This window comes from Salmo salar, unplaced genomic scaffold (assembly GCF_965601325.2).
Source record: "Salmo salar unplaced genomic scaffold, fSalSal1 ptg000245l, whole genome shotgun sequence".
NCBI lineage: Eukaryota > Metazoa > Chordata > Actinopteri > Salmoniformes > Salmonidae > Salmo > Salmo salar.
The window spans coordinates 484,547-497,113 of NW_027675337.1; the positions used below are offsets into that span (position 1 = coordinate 484,547).

Consider the following 12,567-nt stretch of genomic DNA (forward strand, 5'->3'; position numbering starts at 1 on the left):
AGGGTCGGTATCACCTGAGGTAACTCCAGGTGTGTCGGTATCACCTGATGTAACTCCAGGTGTGTCGAGGAGAGGGTCGGTATCACCTGATTTAACTCCAGGTGTGTTGAGGAGAGGGTCGGTATCACCTGATGTAACTCCAGGTGTGTTGAGGAGAGGGTCGGTATCACCTGATGTAACTCCAGGTGTGTCGGTATCACCTGATGTAACTCCAGGTGTGTCGGTATCACCTGATGTAACTCCAGGTGTGTCGGTATCACCTGATGTAACTCCAGGTGTGTCGAGGAGAGGGTCGGTATCACCTGATGTAACTCCAGGTGTGTTGAGGAGAGGGTCGGTATCACCTGATGTAACTCCAGGTGTGTCGAGGAGAGGGTCGGTATCACCTGATGTACCTCCAGGTGTGTTGAGGAGAGGGTCGGTATCACCTGATGTAACTCCAGGTGTGTTGAGGAGAGGGTCGGTATCACCTGATGTAACTCCAGGTGTGTTGAGGAGAGGGTCGGTATCACCTGATGTAACTCCAGGTGTGTTGAGGAGAGGGTCGGTATCACCTGATGTAACTCCAGGTGTGTCGAGGAGAGGGTCGGTATCACCTGATGTAACTCCAGGTGTGTCGAGGAGAGGGTCGGTATCACCTGATGTAACTCCAGGTGAAAAGGGGGGGGGGGGTCTGATAATGTTTGATAAAGAAAGTCTAACTCAGTGGTATTCTGGAGGTTCCATACTGTATATAATGCTTCTCATAACCAACATATTCATACAGGATCTGTGATAACACTGTTGAGATTCAAGTCAGATTACTGGTGAGAGTTTAATATATAAACTATCCTTTGAGTTTGATATTTCAACTGAGCTAATTTCATCAAGCGGAGGCTAATGACTGCGTTTTCTATTATTGTTACGGAAACGGCTGCGCTGCCCCTCGTGCCCTGAAAACAGTTTGACCAGAGCATGACCCCCCCCCCCCCCCTGATCTCTGTAGGCGCCCACCAGCCAAACGGACCAATTACATCAAACATGGCTGCCTGGCTCCGTTCCGTTGTCCCTGGCAACAGCTGGCCGAGGAGTGGGAGCTGATTGTGAAGGAGGAAGGAGGAGAGGAGGCAGTCGCACCAATGGAACAGGAAGTGACACCACCCCAGAGTAACTTCACGGTCTTGAGGTAGATGCCACTTCTGGATGATACTATATATATATATATATATATACAGGCACGTGGAGGCCACACACACTACTGAGCCTCATTTTGACTTGTTTTAAGGACATTACATCAAAGTTGGATCAGCCTGTAGTGTGGTTTTCTTTTGAGTGTGACTCCAAATCCAGACCTCCATGGGTTGATAAATTGGATTTCCATTGATTATTTTTGTGTGATTTTGTTGTCAGCACATTCAACTATGTAAAGAAAAAAAGTATTTAATAAGATTATTTCATTCATTCAGATCTAGGATGTGTTGTTTAAGTGTTCCTTTTATTTTTTTGAGCAGTATATATATATATATATATATATATATATATATATATATATATATATATATATATGTGGGATAAACACTGAGCTGTGTACATTATCTGGATATAATGGACCCCGTTGGTAGGAAGAAGGATCCGGTCGGCGTAGTGATTTAGAACGGTTATGAGGCATGTATTGTTGGAACTACTTCCGAGGTGTCCAATATCTCTTACAACTGTCTGAAGTTTATTCAAACTCTAGAATTTATTTGTAAAAAAATTATTTAACCTTTATTTAACGAGGCAAGTCAGTTAAGAACAAATTATTATTTTCAGTGACGGCCTACTGGGGAACAGTGGGTTAACTGCCTTGTTCAGGGGCAGAACGACTGGTCAACTTACCGGGTAAAATAACGGATAAAATAAAAATAAAAAAAGCTAGTCTTGCCTCATTGAAGTGTGCGCGTCATTTTGGCGATGTTGTCAACTAAACCTGTCTAGAAGACATATCTCAACTAGTTTATCAGTTTCCTGCTTAGCCCAATGTGTTTTCACATCACAAATGACTGGTACTTGTATTGGTCCTCCTGCAATGATATCTTTTGTAAGGAAAGTTCCTAAGTCAAATGTCCTCCTTATATCCTGCAAGGCCTCTATTCAATCCGTAGCGCAGTAGTTCAGCGTTACAGCGCGATTTGACGTTTAAAGGCAATGTTAAACGCGGAAGTGGAGACTGCATTCCCGGGGCCAACGTGGCATATGTCGGCTGGATGGGAAGTGATCTTTCAATTTCTATAGCGCTTCAGTCTTAGACTGGATAGAGTCCTGAATCTGTAGCTCTTCAGTCTTAGACTGAATAGAGTCCTGAATCTGTAGCGCTTCAGTCTTAGACTGAATAGAGTCCTGAATCTGTAGCTCTTCAGTCTTAGACTGAATAGAGTCCTGAATCTGTAGCTCTTCAGTCTTAGACTGAATAGAGTCCTGAATCTGTAGCTCTTCAGCCTTAGACTGAATAGAGTCCTGAATCTGTAGCTCTTCAGTCTTAGACTGAATAGAGTCCTGAATCTGTAGCTCTTCAGCCTTATGCCTAATAGAGTCCTGAATCTGTAGCTCTTCAGCCTTAGACTGAATAGAGTCCTGAATCTGTAGCTCTTCAGCCTTAGACTGAATAGAGTCCTGAATCTGTAGCTCTTCAGCCTTAGACTGAATAGAGTCCTGAATCTGTAGCTCTTCAGCCTTAGACTGAATAGAGTCCTGAATCTGTAGCTCTTCAGCCTTAGACTGAATAGAGTCCTGAATCTGTAGCTCTTCAGCCTTAGACTGAATAGAGTCCTGAATCTGTAGCTCTTCAGCCTTAGACTGAATAGAGTCCTGAATCTGTAGCTCTTCAGCCTTAGACTGGAATAGAGTCCTGAATCTGTAGCTCTTCAGCCTTAGACTGAATAGAGTCCTGAATCTGTAGCTCTTCAGCCTTAGACTGAATAGAGTCCTGAATCTGTAGCTCTTCAGCCTTAGACTGAATAGAGTCCTGAATCTGTAGCTCTTCAGCCTTAGACTGAATAGAGTCCTGAATCTGTAGCTCTTCAGCCTTAGACTGAATAGAGTCCTGAATCTGTAGCTCTTCAGCCTTATGCCTAATAGAGTCCTGAATCTGTAGCTCTTCAGTCTTAGACTGAATAGAGTCCTGAATCTGTAGCTCTTCAGCCTTAGACTGAATAGAGTCCTGAATCTGTAGCTCTTCAGTCTTAGACTGAATAGAGTCCTGAATCTGTAGCTCTTCAGCCTTATGCCTAATAGAGTCCTGAATCTGTAGCTCTTCAGTCTTAGACTGAATAGAGTCCTGAATCTGTAGCTCTTCAGCCTTAGACTGAATAGAGTCCTGAATCTGTAGCTCTTCAGTCTTAGACTGAATAGAGTCCTGAATCTGTAGCTCTTCAGCCTTATGCCTAATAGAGTCCTGAATCTGTAGCTCTTCAGTCTTAGACTGAATAGAGTCCTGAATCTGTAGCTCTTCAGCCTTAGACTGAATAGAGTCCTGAATCTGTAGCTCTTCAGTCTTAGACTGGATAGAGTCCTGAATCTGTAGCTCTTCAGCCTTATGCCTAATAGAGTCCTGAATCTGTAGCTCTTCAGCCTTAGACTGAATAGAGTCCTGAATCTGTAGCTCTTCAGCCTTATGCCTAATAGAGTCCTGAATCTGTAGCTCTTCAGCCTTAGACTGAATAGAGTCCTGAATCTGTAGCTCTTCAGCCTTAGACTGAATAGAGTCCTGAATCTGTAGCTCTTCAGCCTTATGCCTAATAGAGTCCTGAATCTGTAGCTCTTCAGCCTTAGACTGAATAGAGTCCTGAATCTGTAGCTCTTCAGCCTTAGACTGAATAGAGTCCTGAATCTGTAGCTCTTCAGCCTTAGACTGAATAGAGTCCTGAATCTGTAGCTCTTCAGCCTTAGACTGAATAGAGTCCTGAATCTGTAGCTCTTCAGCCTTAGACTGAATAGAGTCCTGAATCTGTAGCTCTTCAGCCTTAGACTGAATAGAGTCCTGAATCTGTAGCTCTTCAGCCTTATGCCTAATAGAGTCCTGAATCTGTAGCTCTTCAGCCTTAGACTGAATAGAGTCCTGAATCTGTAGCTCTTCAGCCTTAGACTGAATAGAGTCCTGAATCTGTAGCTCTTCAGTCTTAGACTGGATAGAGTCCTGAATCTGTAGCTCTTCAGTCTTAGACTGAATAGAGTCCTGAATCTGTAGCTCTTCAGCCTTATGCCTAATAGAGTCCTGAATCTGTAGCTCTTCAGTCTTAGACTGAATAGAGTCCTGAATCTGTAGCTCTTCAGCCTTAGACTGAATAGAGTCCTGAATCTGTAGCTCTTCAGTCTTAGACTGGATAGAGTCCTGAATCTGTAGCTCTTCAGCCTTATGCCTAATAGAGTCCTGAATCTGTAGCTCTTCAGCCTTAGACTGAATAGAGTCCTGAATCTGTAGCTCTTCAGCCTTATGCCTAATAGAGTCCTGAATCTGTAGCTCTTCAGTCTTAGACTGAATAGAGTCCTGAATCTGTAGCGCTTCAGTCTTAGACTGAATAGAGTCCTGAATCTGTAGCTCTTCAGTCTTAGACTGAATAGAGTCCTGAATCTGTAGCTCTTCAGTCTTAGACTGAATAGAGTCCTGAATCTGTAGCTCTTCAGCCTTAGACTGAATAGAGTCCTGAATCTGTAGCTCTTCAGTCTTAGACTGAATAGAGTCCTGAATCTGTAGCTCTTCAGCCTTATGCCTAATAGAGTCCTAATAGAGTCCTGAATCTGTAGCTCTTCAGTCTTAGACTGAATAGAGTCCTGAATCTGTAGCTCTTCAGCCTTATGCCTAATAGAGTCCTGAATCTGTAGCTCTTCAGTCTTAGACTGAATAGAGTCCTGAATCTGTAGCTCTTCAGCCTTATGCCTAATAGAGTCCTGAATCTGTAGCTCTTCAGCCTTAGACTGAATAGAGTCCTGAATCTGTAGCTCTTCAGCCTTAGACTGAATAGAGTCCTGAATCTCAATAGAAAGTGTTTTTCATTACCTCTAATATTAGTTTCATCCTCTCCTCTGCATAACTTATAGTATTCATTCATAATGTGTTTAATAATTGCATTTCACCTTTTATGAAACCCCTATTCTTGTTTTAACAATGACTTGACCTTTTTCAGTGTAACGTAGTGTCTGACAGCTCTGATGCATAACCCCTACCCAGCATACCTTTCACGATGAGAACATCCAGACCCAAATTTACTGTCCTACATCAGAGAGATTATCCTCCGAAAAATCAACAGTTTATAAAATAATGGCTGACTTCATGAGGTCAAATTGTGATTTTACTGCGTTTTGGCTGAATCCATATTTTTTTGTTGTTGTGGTTTCTGTGAATCACTGAGCGGTTAAAAAAAAAACACAACGTTTTATACCTTTTTAAGACCACTTTGTTGGTGCACTGAGGATACAAAATGGCTTTCCTAGAAGTAGTGGCCGTATTTTTTTTATAAACGCTGAGCCACGATTGGGTTCCGCGGTATAAAACACTGAACCCTAATTGGTTGTCTCTGTGTTCAACAGGAACAGGAAGTCTCTAAGGCAGCTGTCAGCTTGGTGTCGCCCCACATCCTCTAAATGTCAGAGGGCACGTAACCTGGGATCAACGCCACAACTCAACCGTAACGTCGCAGCGTCTCTCCTCTCGGCACACGGCGGCAGCAGCCTGGTGTGGACCCGTCTCTCCCTCGTCACCAAGGGCCAACCGGAGCGGCACGCCCTGGTGTGTGTCCCCACCGCGGAGGACCTCCAGCTGGTACGTAAGGAGCCCGGCTGCACCGGCCCCCAGGAGCCTCTCCACACTGACCACTTCAAGAGCCGCGTCAAACGGCCACGCAAGAAGGACCACAACAAACCCGGAACAACCTCTTCCTCCGTCAAACCTGAAAACAAGCAGACTGACCCTGCTTCTACCTCAATCCCTGGTTCTGATCCTAGTTCCTCACCCAGCCTCACCAACCCCTCTTCCTCCAGTACCTCAGCCTTGACTCTGGGTCTCTGGCCGGAGCCCCTGCCCAGCGTGACCTCCCACTGCTCCAGGGTGACTCTGGGCTGGGTGACCCAGGGGGACTTCTCCCTGTCGGCTGGCTGTGGAGAAGCTCTGGGGCTCCTCAGTCTTACTGGTCTCCTACACACCCTGCTCAGACAGCCTGACAGCCAGAGAGGACTGGTGCTGCTACGGAACCCCGGGTCACTGCAATACCGCTTCGCTAAGATCAACATCGAGGTCTGAGGAGTACTGAGTGTTCAGTACCGCTTCGCTAAGATCAACATCGAGGTCTGAGGAGTACTGAGTGTTCAGTACCGCTTCGCTAAGATCAACATCGAGGTCTGAGGAGTACTGAGTGTTCAGTACCGCTTCGCTAAGCTCAACATCGAGGTCTGAGGAGTACTGAGTGTTCAGTACCGCTTCGCTAAGATCAACATCGAGGTCTGAGGAGTACTGAGTGTTCAGTACCGCTTCGCTAAGACCCAGCTATATAAAACCACAGACTGTGTTCTGAGGAAAAGCCTTGTGCCTTGTGCGACTCCCTTCACCTCACCTCTGTTAGGGGTACTAGTTATGAAATGCCTGGCATGAACACACAACACAACATGACACATACTGAATGCCACATTGGTTGAGTGGAAGAACTTTTGCTTGATAATAATAATAATTCACTGTAAGGTTTTTCATTGGAGTTGAAATGCCAGTTAATTTTTGAGTTGAATAATTGTTTTCATCGAAGGGACTGTCTTCAGATTGTCCCTGGGTGTGTGTACCGGCTCTGTAGAGGAGACATCAGTCATTCTTTGGTTTGCCTCGATTCCCATTTATTTTTATTTTATTTTAAAGAGATCTTTGTTGGATTTGATTGAAATGGTTGACAATAAATAATAAATCCCTCTACACCAATCTGAGTTACCTAAAGCCTATTCCCTGTCAAACACTGTGTTACTGTAGCCTAGCCTGCACAGCGATAGCTACTGTTTACCGCACATGGTAGTTGTCTAGTGAGACCTAGCTAGCTAGCGGTGTGTAGCCTAGCCTGCACAGCGATAGCTACTGTTTACCGCACATGGTAGTTGTCTAGTGAGACCTAGCTAGCTAACGGTGCGTTGCACAGCGATAGACATTTACATTTTAGTCATATAGCAGACGCTCTTATCCAGAGCGACTTACAGTAGTGAATACATACATTTCATACTGGCCCCCCAGTGGGAATCGAACCCACAACCCTGGCGTTGCAAACACCATGCTCTACCAACTGAGCCACAGGGAAGACAGCTACTGTTTACTGCACATGGTAGTTGTCTAGTGAGACCTAGCTAGCGGTGTGTAGCCTAGCCTGCACAGCGATAGCTACTGTTTACTGCACATGGTAGTTGTCTAGCGAGACCTAGCTAGCTAGCTAGCGGTGTGTAGCCTAGCCTGCACAGCGATAGCTACTGTTTACCGCACATGGTAGTTGTCTAGTGAGGCCTAGCCTAGCCTGCACAGCGATAGACATTTACATTTTAGTCATTTAGCAGACGCTCTTATCCAGAGCGACTTACAGTAGTGAATGCATACATTTTTTTTTTGTACTTGCCCCCCGTGGGAATCGAACCCACAACCCTGGCGTTGTAAACACCATGCTCTACCAACTGAGCCACAGGGAAGACGGCTACTGTACATGGTAGCAGTAAGTGACATGTGCCAGAACACACCCCTTATTATGAAACTGATAAGGTGATTGGCTGCAGTTTGTTTTATAATTTTTTCCCCCATTTAAATATTCAAGCATAATTTAAAATTCATTACATGGGCCTAAATGAAATATATATTTATGTACGATGTCCTTGAGTATCCTGAAAGGCATCTACCAAATAAAATGTATTATTATTATTATAGTTTTAGGTACACATCTGATTCTAACAGGACTGACCTCCTGCTCTGATTCCAACAGGACTGACCACCTGCTCTGATTCTATCCCTAACAGGACTGACCTCCTGCTCTGATTCCAACAGGACTGACCACCTGCTCTGATTCTAACAGGACTGACCTCCTGCTCTGATTCCAACAGGACTGACCTCCTGCTCTGATTCCAACAGGACTGACCTCCTGCTCTGATTCCAACAGGACTGACCACCTGCTCTGATTCTAACAGGACTGACCTCCTGCTCTGATTCCAACAGGACTGACCACCTGCTCTGATTCTAACAGGACTGACCACCTGCTCTGATTCGAACAGGACTGACCTCCTGCTCTGATTCCAACAGGACTGACCACCTGCTCTGATTCTATCCCTAACAGGACTGACCACCTGCTCTGATTCTATCCCTAACAGGACTGACCACCTGCTCTGATTCCAACAGGACTGACCTCCTGCTCTGATTCTATCCCTAACAGGACTGACCACCTGCTCTGATTCTATCCCTAACAGGACTGACCACCTGCTCTGATTCCAACAGGACTGACCTCCTGCTCTGATTCTATCCCTAACAGGACTGACCACCTGCTCTGATTCTATCCCTAACAGGACTGACCACCTGCTCTGATTCTAACAGGACTGACCACCTGCTCTGATTCGAACAGGACTGACCTCCTGCTCTGATTCTATCCCTAACAGGACTGACCTCCTGCTCTGATTCTATCCCTAACAGGACTGACCTCCTGCTCTGATCCTAACAGGACTGACCTCCTGCTCTGATTCTAACAGGACTGACCTCCTGCTCTGATTCTAACAGGACTGACCACCTGCTCTGATTCTATCCCTAACAGGACTGACCACCTGCTCTGATTCTAACCCTAACAGGACTGACCTCCTGCTCTGATTCTAACAGGACTGACCACCTGCTCTGATTCTAACAGGACTGACCTCCTGCTCTGATTCTAACAGGACTGACCTCCTGCTCTGATTCTATCCCTAACAGGACTGACCTCCTGCTCTGATTCCAACAGGACTGACCTCCTGCTCTGATTCTAACAGGACTGACCTCCTGCTCTGATTCTATCCCTAACAGGACTGACCTCCTGCTCTGATTCGAACAGGACTGACCACCTGCTCTGATTCTCTGCACCTCAGCACACATGTGCTCACTGAGCTGACAAGACATTAGGATTAGATTATTTCCATGACAGACTGACCAGGTGAATCCAGGTGAGCGCTATGATCCCTTATTGATGTTTCACCTGTTAAATCCACTTCAAATCAGTGTAGATGAAAGTGAGGAGACAAGTTAAAGAAGGATTTTCAAGCCTTGATACATGGATTGTGTATGGGTAAATGGCCAATGACCCAAAACACACGGCCAAGGCAACAAAGGAGTGGCTCAAGAAGAAGCACATTAAGGTCCTGGAGTGGCCTAGCCAGTCTCCAGACCTTAATCCCACAGAAAATCTGTGGAGGGAGCTGAAGGTTCGAGTTGCCAAACGTCAGCCTCGAAACCTTAATGACTTGGAGAAGATCTGCAAAGAGGAGTGGGACAAAATCCCTCCTGAGATGTGTGCAAACCTGGTGGCCAACTACAAGAAACGTCTGACCTCTGTGATTGCCAACAAGGGTTTTGCCACCAAGTACTAAGTCATGTTTTGCAGAGGGGTCAAATACTTATTTCCCTCATTAAAATGCAAATCATTTTATAACATTTTTGACATGCGTTTTTCTGGATTTTTTTGTTGTTATTCTGTCTCTCACTGTTCAAATAAACCTGCCATTAAAATTATAGACTGATCATTTCTTTGTAAAGTGGGCAAACGTACAAAATCAGCAGGGGATCAAATACTTTTTTCCCCTCACTGTTGTAGGTGCACCTGTTTGAATGTGTCAAGAACTGCAACGCTGCTGGGTTTTTCACGCTCAACCGTTTCCCAATGGTCCAACGGCCAACTTCGACAACTGTGGGAAGCATTGGAGTCACCTGAAGACGTTAGGCTCAGCCCTACCTGTCAGTATGGCAGTTAAACTGATTTACACACCTCTTTGAAATGCAATTCAGAAAATGATATGTCACATTTAAACATTTCCGTGTAGTGTTGTCCTGAGGCCGTCCTTCCAAATCTCATCTTGTTGAGCGAAGCCTGGATATCCGAGGTTATTAGCTTGAACAAATATCCTACTTTCTGATGTTTTAAAAAGTTGTCTACCGGCCTTGAGATGCCCCCTCATGTAGTTAAATAGTAATTCTCGTTACGACCAGTAGAGTGCGCCGTTATTCCCTGCTTTGCCAGCCAGAGTTCTTAGAGACCTCGAGAAACAACTTCTTAAATATCCACATTCCAGTTTTATTAACAAATCAATGATAGAAACCATATTAAAAGCGTCTCGTCAGAAATTCGTTCCAACAGTTGCTTTCGTACGAACAGAGAATAATCCGGTGGTTCGTCAGGACAGACACCTCCCTTGAGAATGAAATAATAACGTTTTATTGGTGTCTGTAGTGCATTTTTGGGTTGGATCCTGAGATGTCTCCTCGCTGTCTGTAGCACCAGAGTTCAATTCCCTGATAATTGATAACTTTCCCCCCCCAGAGTCCCCAAGACTCCTGGAATTAGGAGGGATTTAGAAGATAGCAAACATTTCCCAGAAATCCTAGTAAATACAGTATGGAGACAGTGCTCTCACTTTGTCCCTGTAGTCAGTCATTCAGTCTGGCAACCCAGGAGAGAGGTGTGTGTGTAATGTGTGTGTGTGTAATGTGTGTGGTGTGTGTGTGTGTATAGTGTGTGTGTGTATAGTGTGTGTCGTGTGTAGTGTGTGTGTCGTGTGTAGTGTGTGTGTCGTGTGTATATAGTGTGTAGTGTGTGTGTGTATAGTGTTGACACAGGTAGTCTCTGTACACAGACAGACAGGTGTGGCTGACATTAGGAGTCGTCCTCAGGACCAGGTTTGTTACACATCAGTTTAGCTGCCAGAGATCCGTATGTGTTGCTTTTAGCCTCCGGCTGGACCTGATCTTTAGATCTTCTCCCTGTAGCGGAGACGAGACAACACATATAGATCGTTAGAGAGGTGGTCTGTTGCTTGGGGATAATGCACATTCACCATGTTATTCTGTTGCTTGGGGATAATGCACATTCACCATGTTATTCTGTTGCTTGGGGATCATGCACATTCACCATGTTATTCTGTTGCTTGGGGATAATGCACATTCACCATGTTATTCTGTTGCTTGAGATAATGCACATTCACCATGTTATTCTGTTGCTTGGGGATAATGCACATTCACCATGTTATTCTGTTGCTTGGGGATAATGCACATTCACCATGTTATTCTGTTGCTTGGGGATCATGCACATTCACCATGTTATTCTGTTGCTTGGGGATAATGCACATTCACCATGTTATTCTGTTGCTTGGGGATAATGCACATTCACCATGTTATTCTGTTGCTGGGGATAATGCACATTCACCATGTTATTCTGCTGCTGGGGATAATGCACATTCTGCTGCTGGGATAATGCACATTCACCATGTTAACAGAGTTAACCTCACCCCCTGGCTATTGAGGGATATCTGAACAGGTTTACTGCCCAACTCCGGTCCTCCAGTACCCCCCCAACAGCCCAACTCCGGTCCTCCAGTACCCCCCCCCCCCCCCCCCCCAACAGCCCAACTCCGGTCCTCCAGTACCCCCCCAACAGCCCAACTCCGGTCCTCCAGTACCCCCCCCAACAGCCCAACTCCGGTCCTCCAGTACGCCCCCCCCCCCAGTACACAGTTTCGTTGTAACCCTTTACAAACACTTCATTTCAACTAATTGAGAGCTGATGATTAGTTGACCAGTTGAATCGGGTGTTCTTGTCAAGGATTACAATGAATAATGTGTACTGTTGGACCGGAGGATTTAGTTCCAGACGTTTTCTTTTACTTGTAGAAATGTAGTCTTGGATATTAAATCAAGATGTTTCAAAATGCTCTCATCCATTTCTATTTGTTGTAAGAGAAGTATATAGTTACCTGGGATTTTCCCCATGGCTATAAAGGTTATGTTTTCAGTCTTGATCTTGGGTCTGTCTCTGGCTATCAGGAAAACTCCAATGAACGAGAGCAGACAGCTGGAAGAGTTCAGAGAGAGGGTTATGTTCAGATATCACTCTAAAAAAATCAAGGAGTTGGAATCACAGCGTTTACAATTTTGGGGTTAATTTTGGAGTTATCTGACCCCTCAGAGTGATTACGGTCTCTGGAGTTCATTGGGACGGTGTACTAAACTCCATTAAAAGTAACCAGATACAGGGACTGAAAAGTATCCACAGTCCCTGCTCTGGATGTCACATTGAGGAATGTCAAGGCCTGTATTTAGAGGGAATGTCAAGGCCTGTATTTAGAGGAATGTCAAGGCCTGTATTTAGAGGGAATGTCAAGGCCTGTATTTAGAGGGAATGTCAAGGCCTGTATTTAGAGGGAATGTCAAGGCCTGTATTCAGGTGGAATGTCAAGGCCTGTATTTAGAGGAATGTCAAGGCCTGTATTTAGAGGAATGTCAAGGCCTGTATTTAGAGGGAATGTCAAGGCCTGTATTCAGAGTGGAATGTCAAGGCCTGTATTTAGAGGGAATGTCAAGGCCTGTATTTAGAGGGA

The 12,567-nt window shown here is 45.1% G+C and overlaps 2 protein-coding genes and 1 non-coding gene across 4 annotated transcripts in view; 1 reads left to right on the forward strand and 2 right to left on the reverse strand.

Annotated features, from left to right (window-relative positions):
• Window positions 1-6,916, forward strand: part of pop1 (POP1 homolog, ribonuclease P/MRP subunit) — a 46,165-nt gene extending 39,249 nt beyond the window's left edge. For both annotated transcript variants that reach the window (XM_082971286.1, XM_082971287.1), the window contains exons 14-15: window positions 986-1,165; window positions 5,545-6,916. In XM_082971286.1, coding sequence (XP_082827412.1) covers window positions 986-1,165; window positions 5,545-6,253 — 889 coding nt within the window. In that variant the 3' untranslated portion in view covers window positions 6,254-6,916. The remainder of the gene's footprint in view (window positions 1-985; window positions 1,166-5,544) is intronic.
• A 673-nt stretch (window positions 6,917-7,589) lies between these two features.
• On the reverse strand, window positions 7,590-7,665 carry trnav-uac (transfer RNA valine (anticodon UAC)). The gene has a single exon. It is a non-coding gene; the product is annotated as a tRNA-Val (tRNA).
• Window positions 7,666-10,244: 2,579 nt separating this feature from the next.
• Window positions 10,245-12,567, reverse strand: part of nipal2 (NIPA like domain containing 2) — a 72,789-nt gene continuing 70,466 nt past the window's right edge. Inside the window, exons 10-11 of the mRNA XM_082971290.1 lie at window positions 11,944-12,041; window positions 10,245-10,954 (exon numbers count right to left, since the gene is read on the reverse strand). Of these exons, the coding sequence (XP_082827416.1) occupies window positions 10,848-10,954; window positions 11,944-12,041 (205 nt within the window). The 3' untranslated portion in view covers window positions 10,245-10,847. The remainder of the gene's footprint in view (window positions 10,955-11,943; window positions 12,042-12,567) is intronic.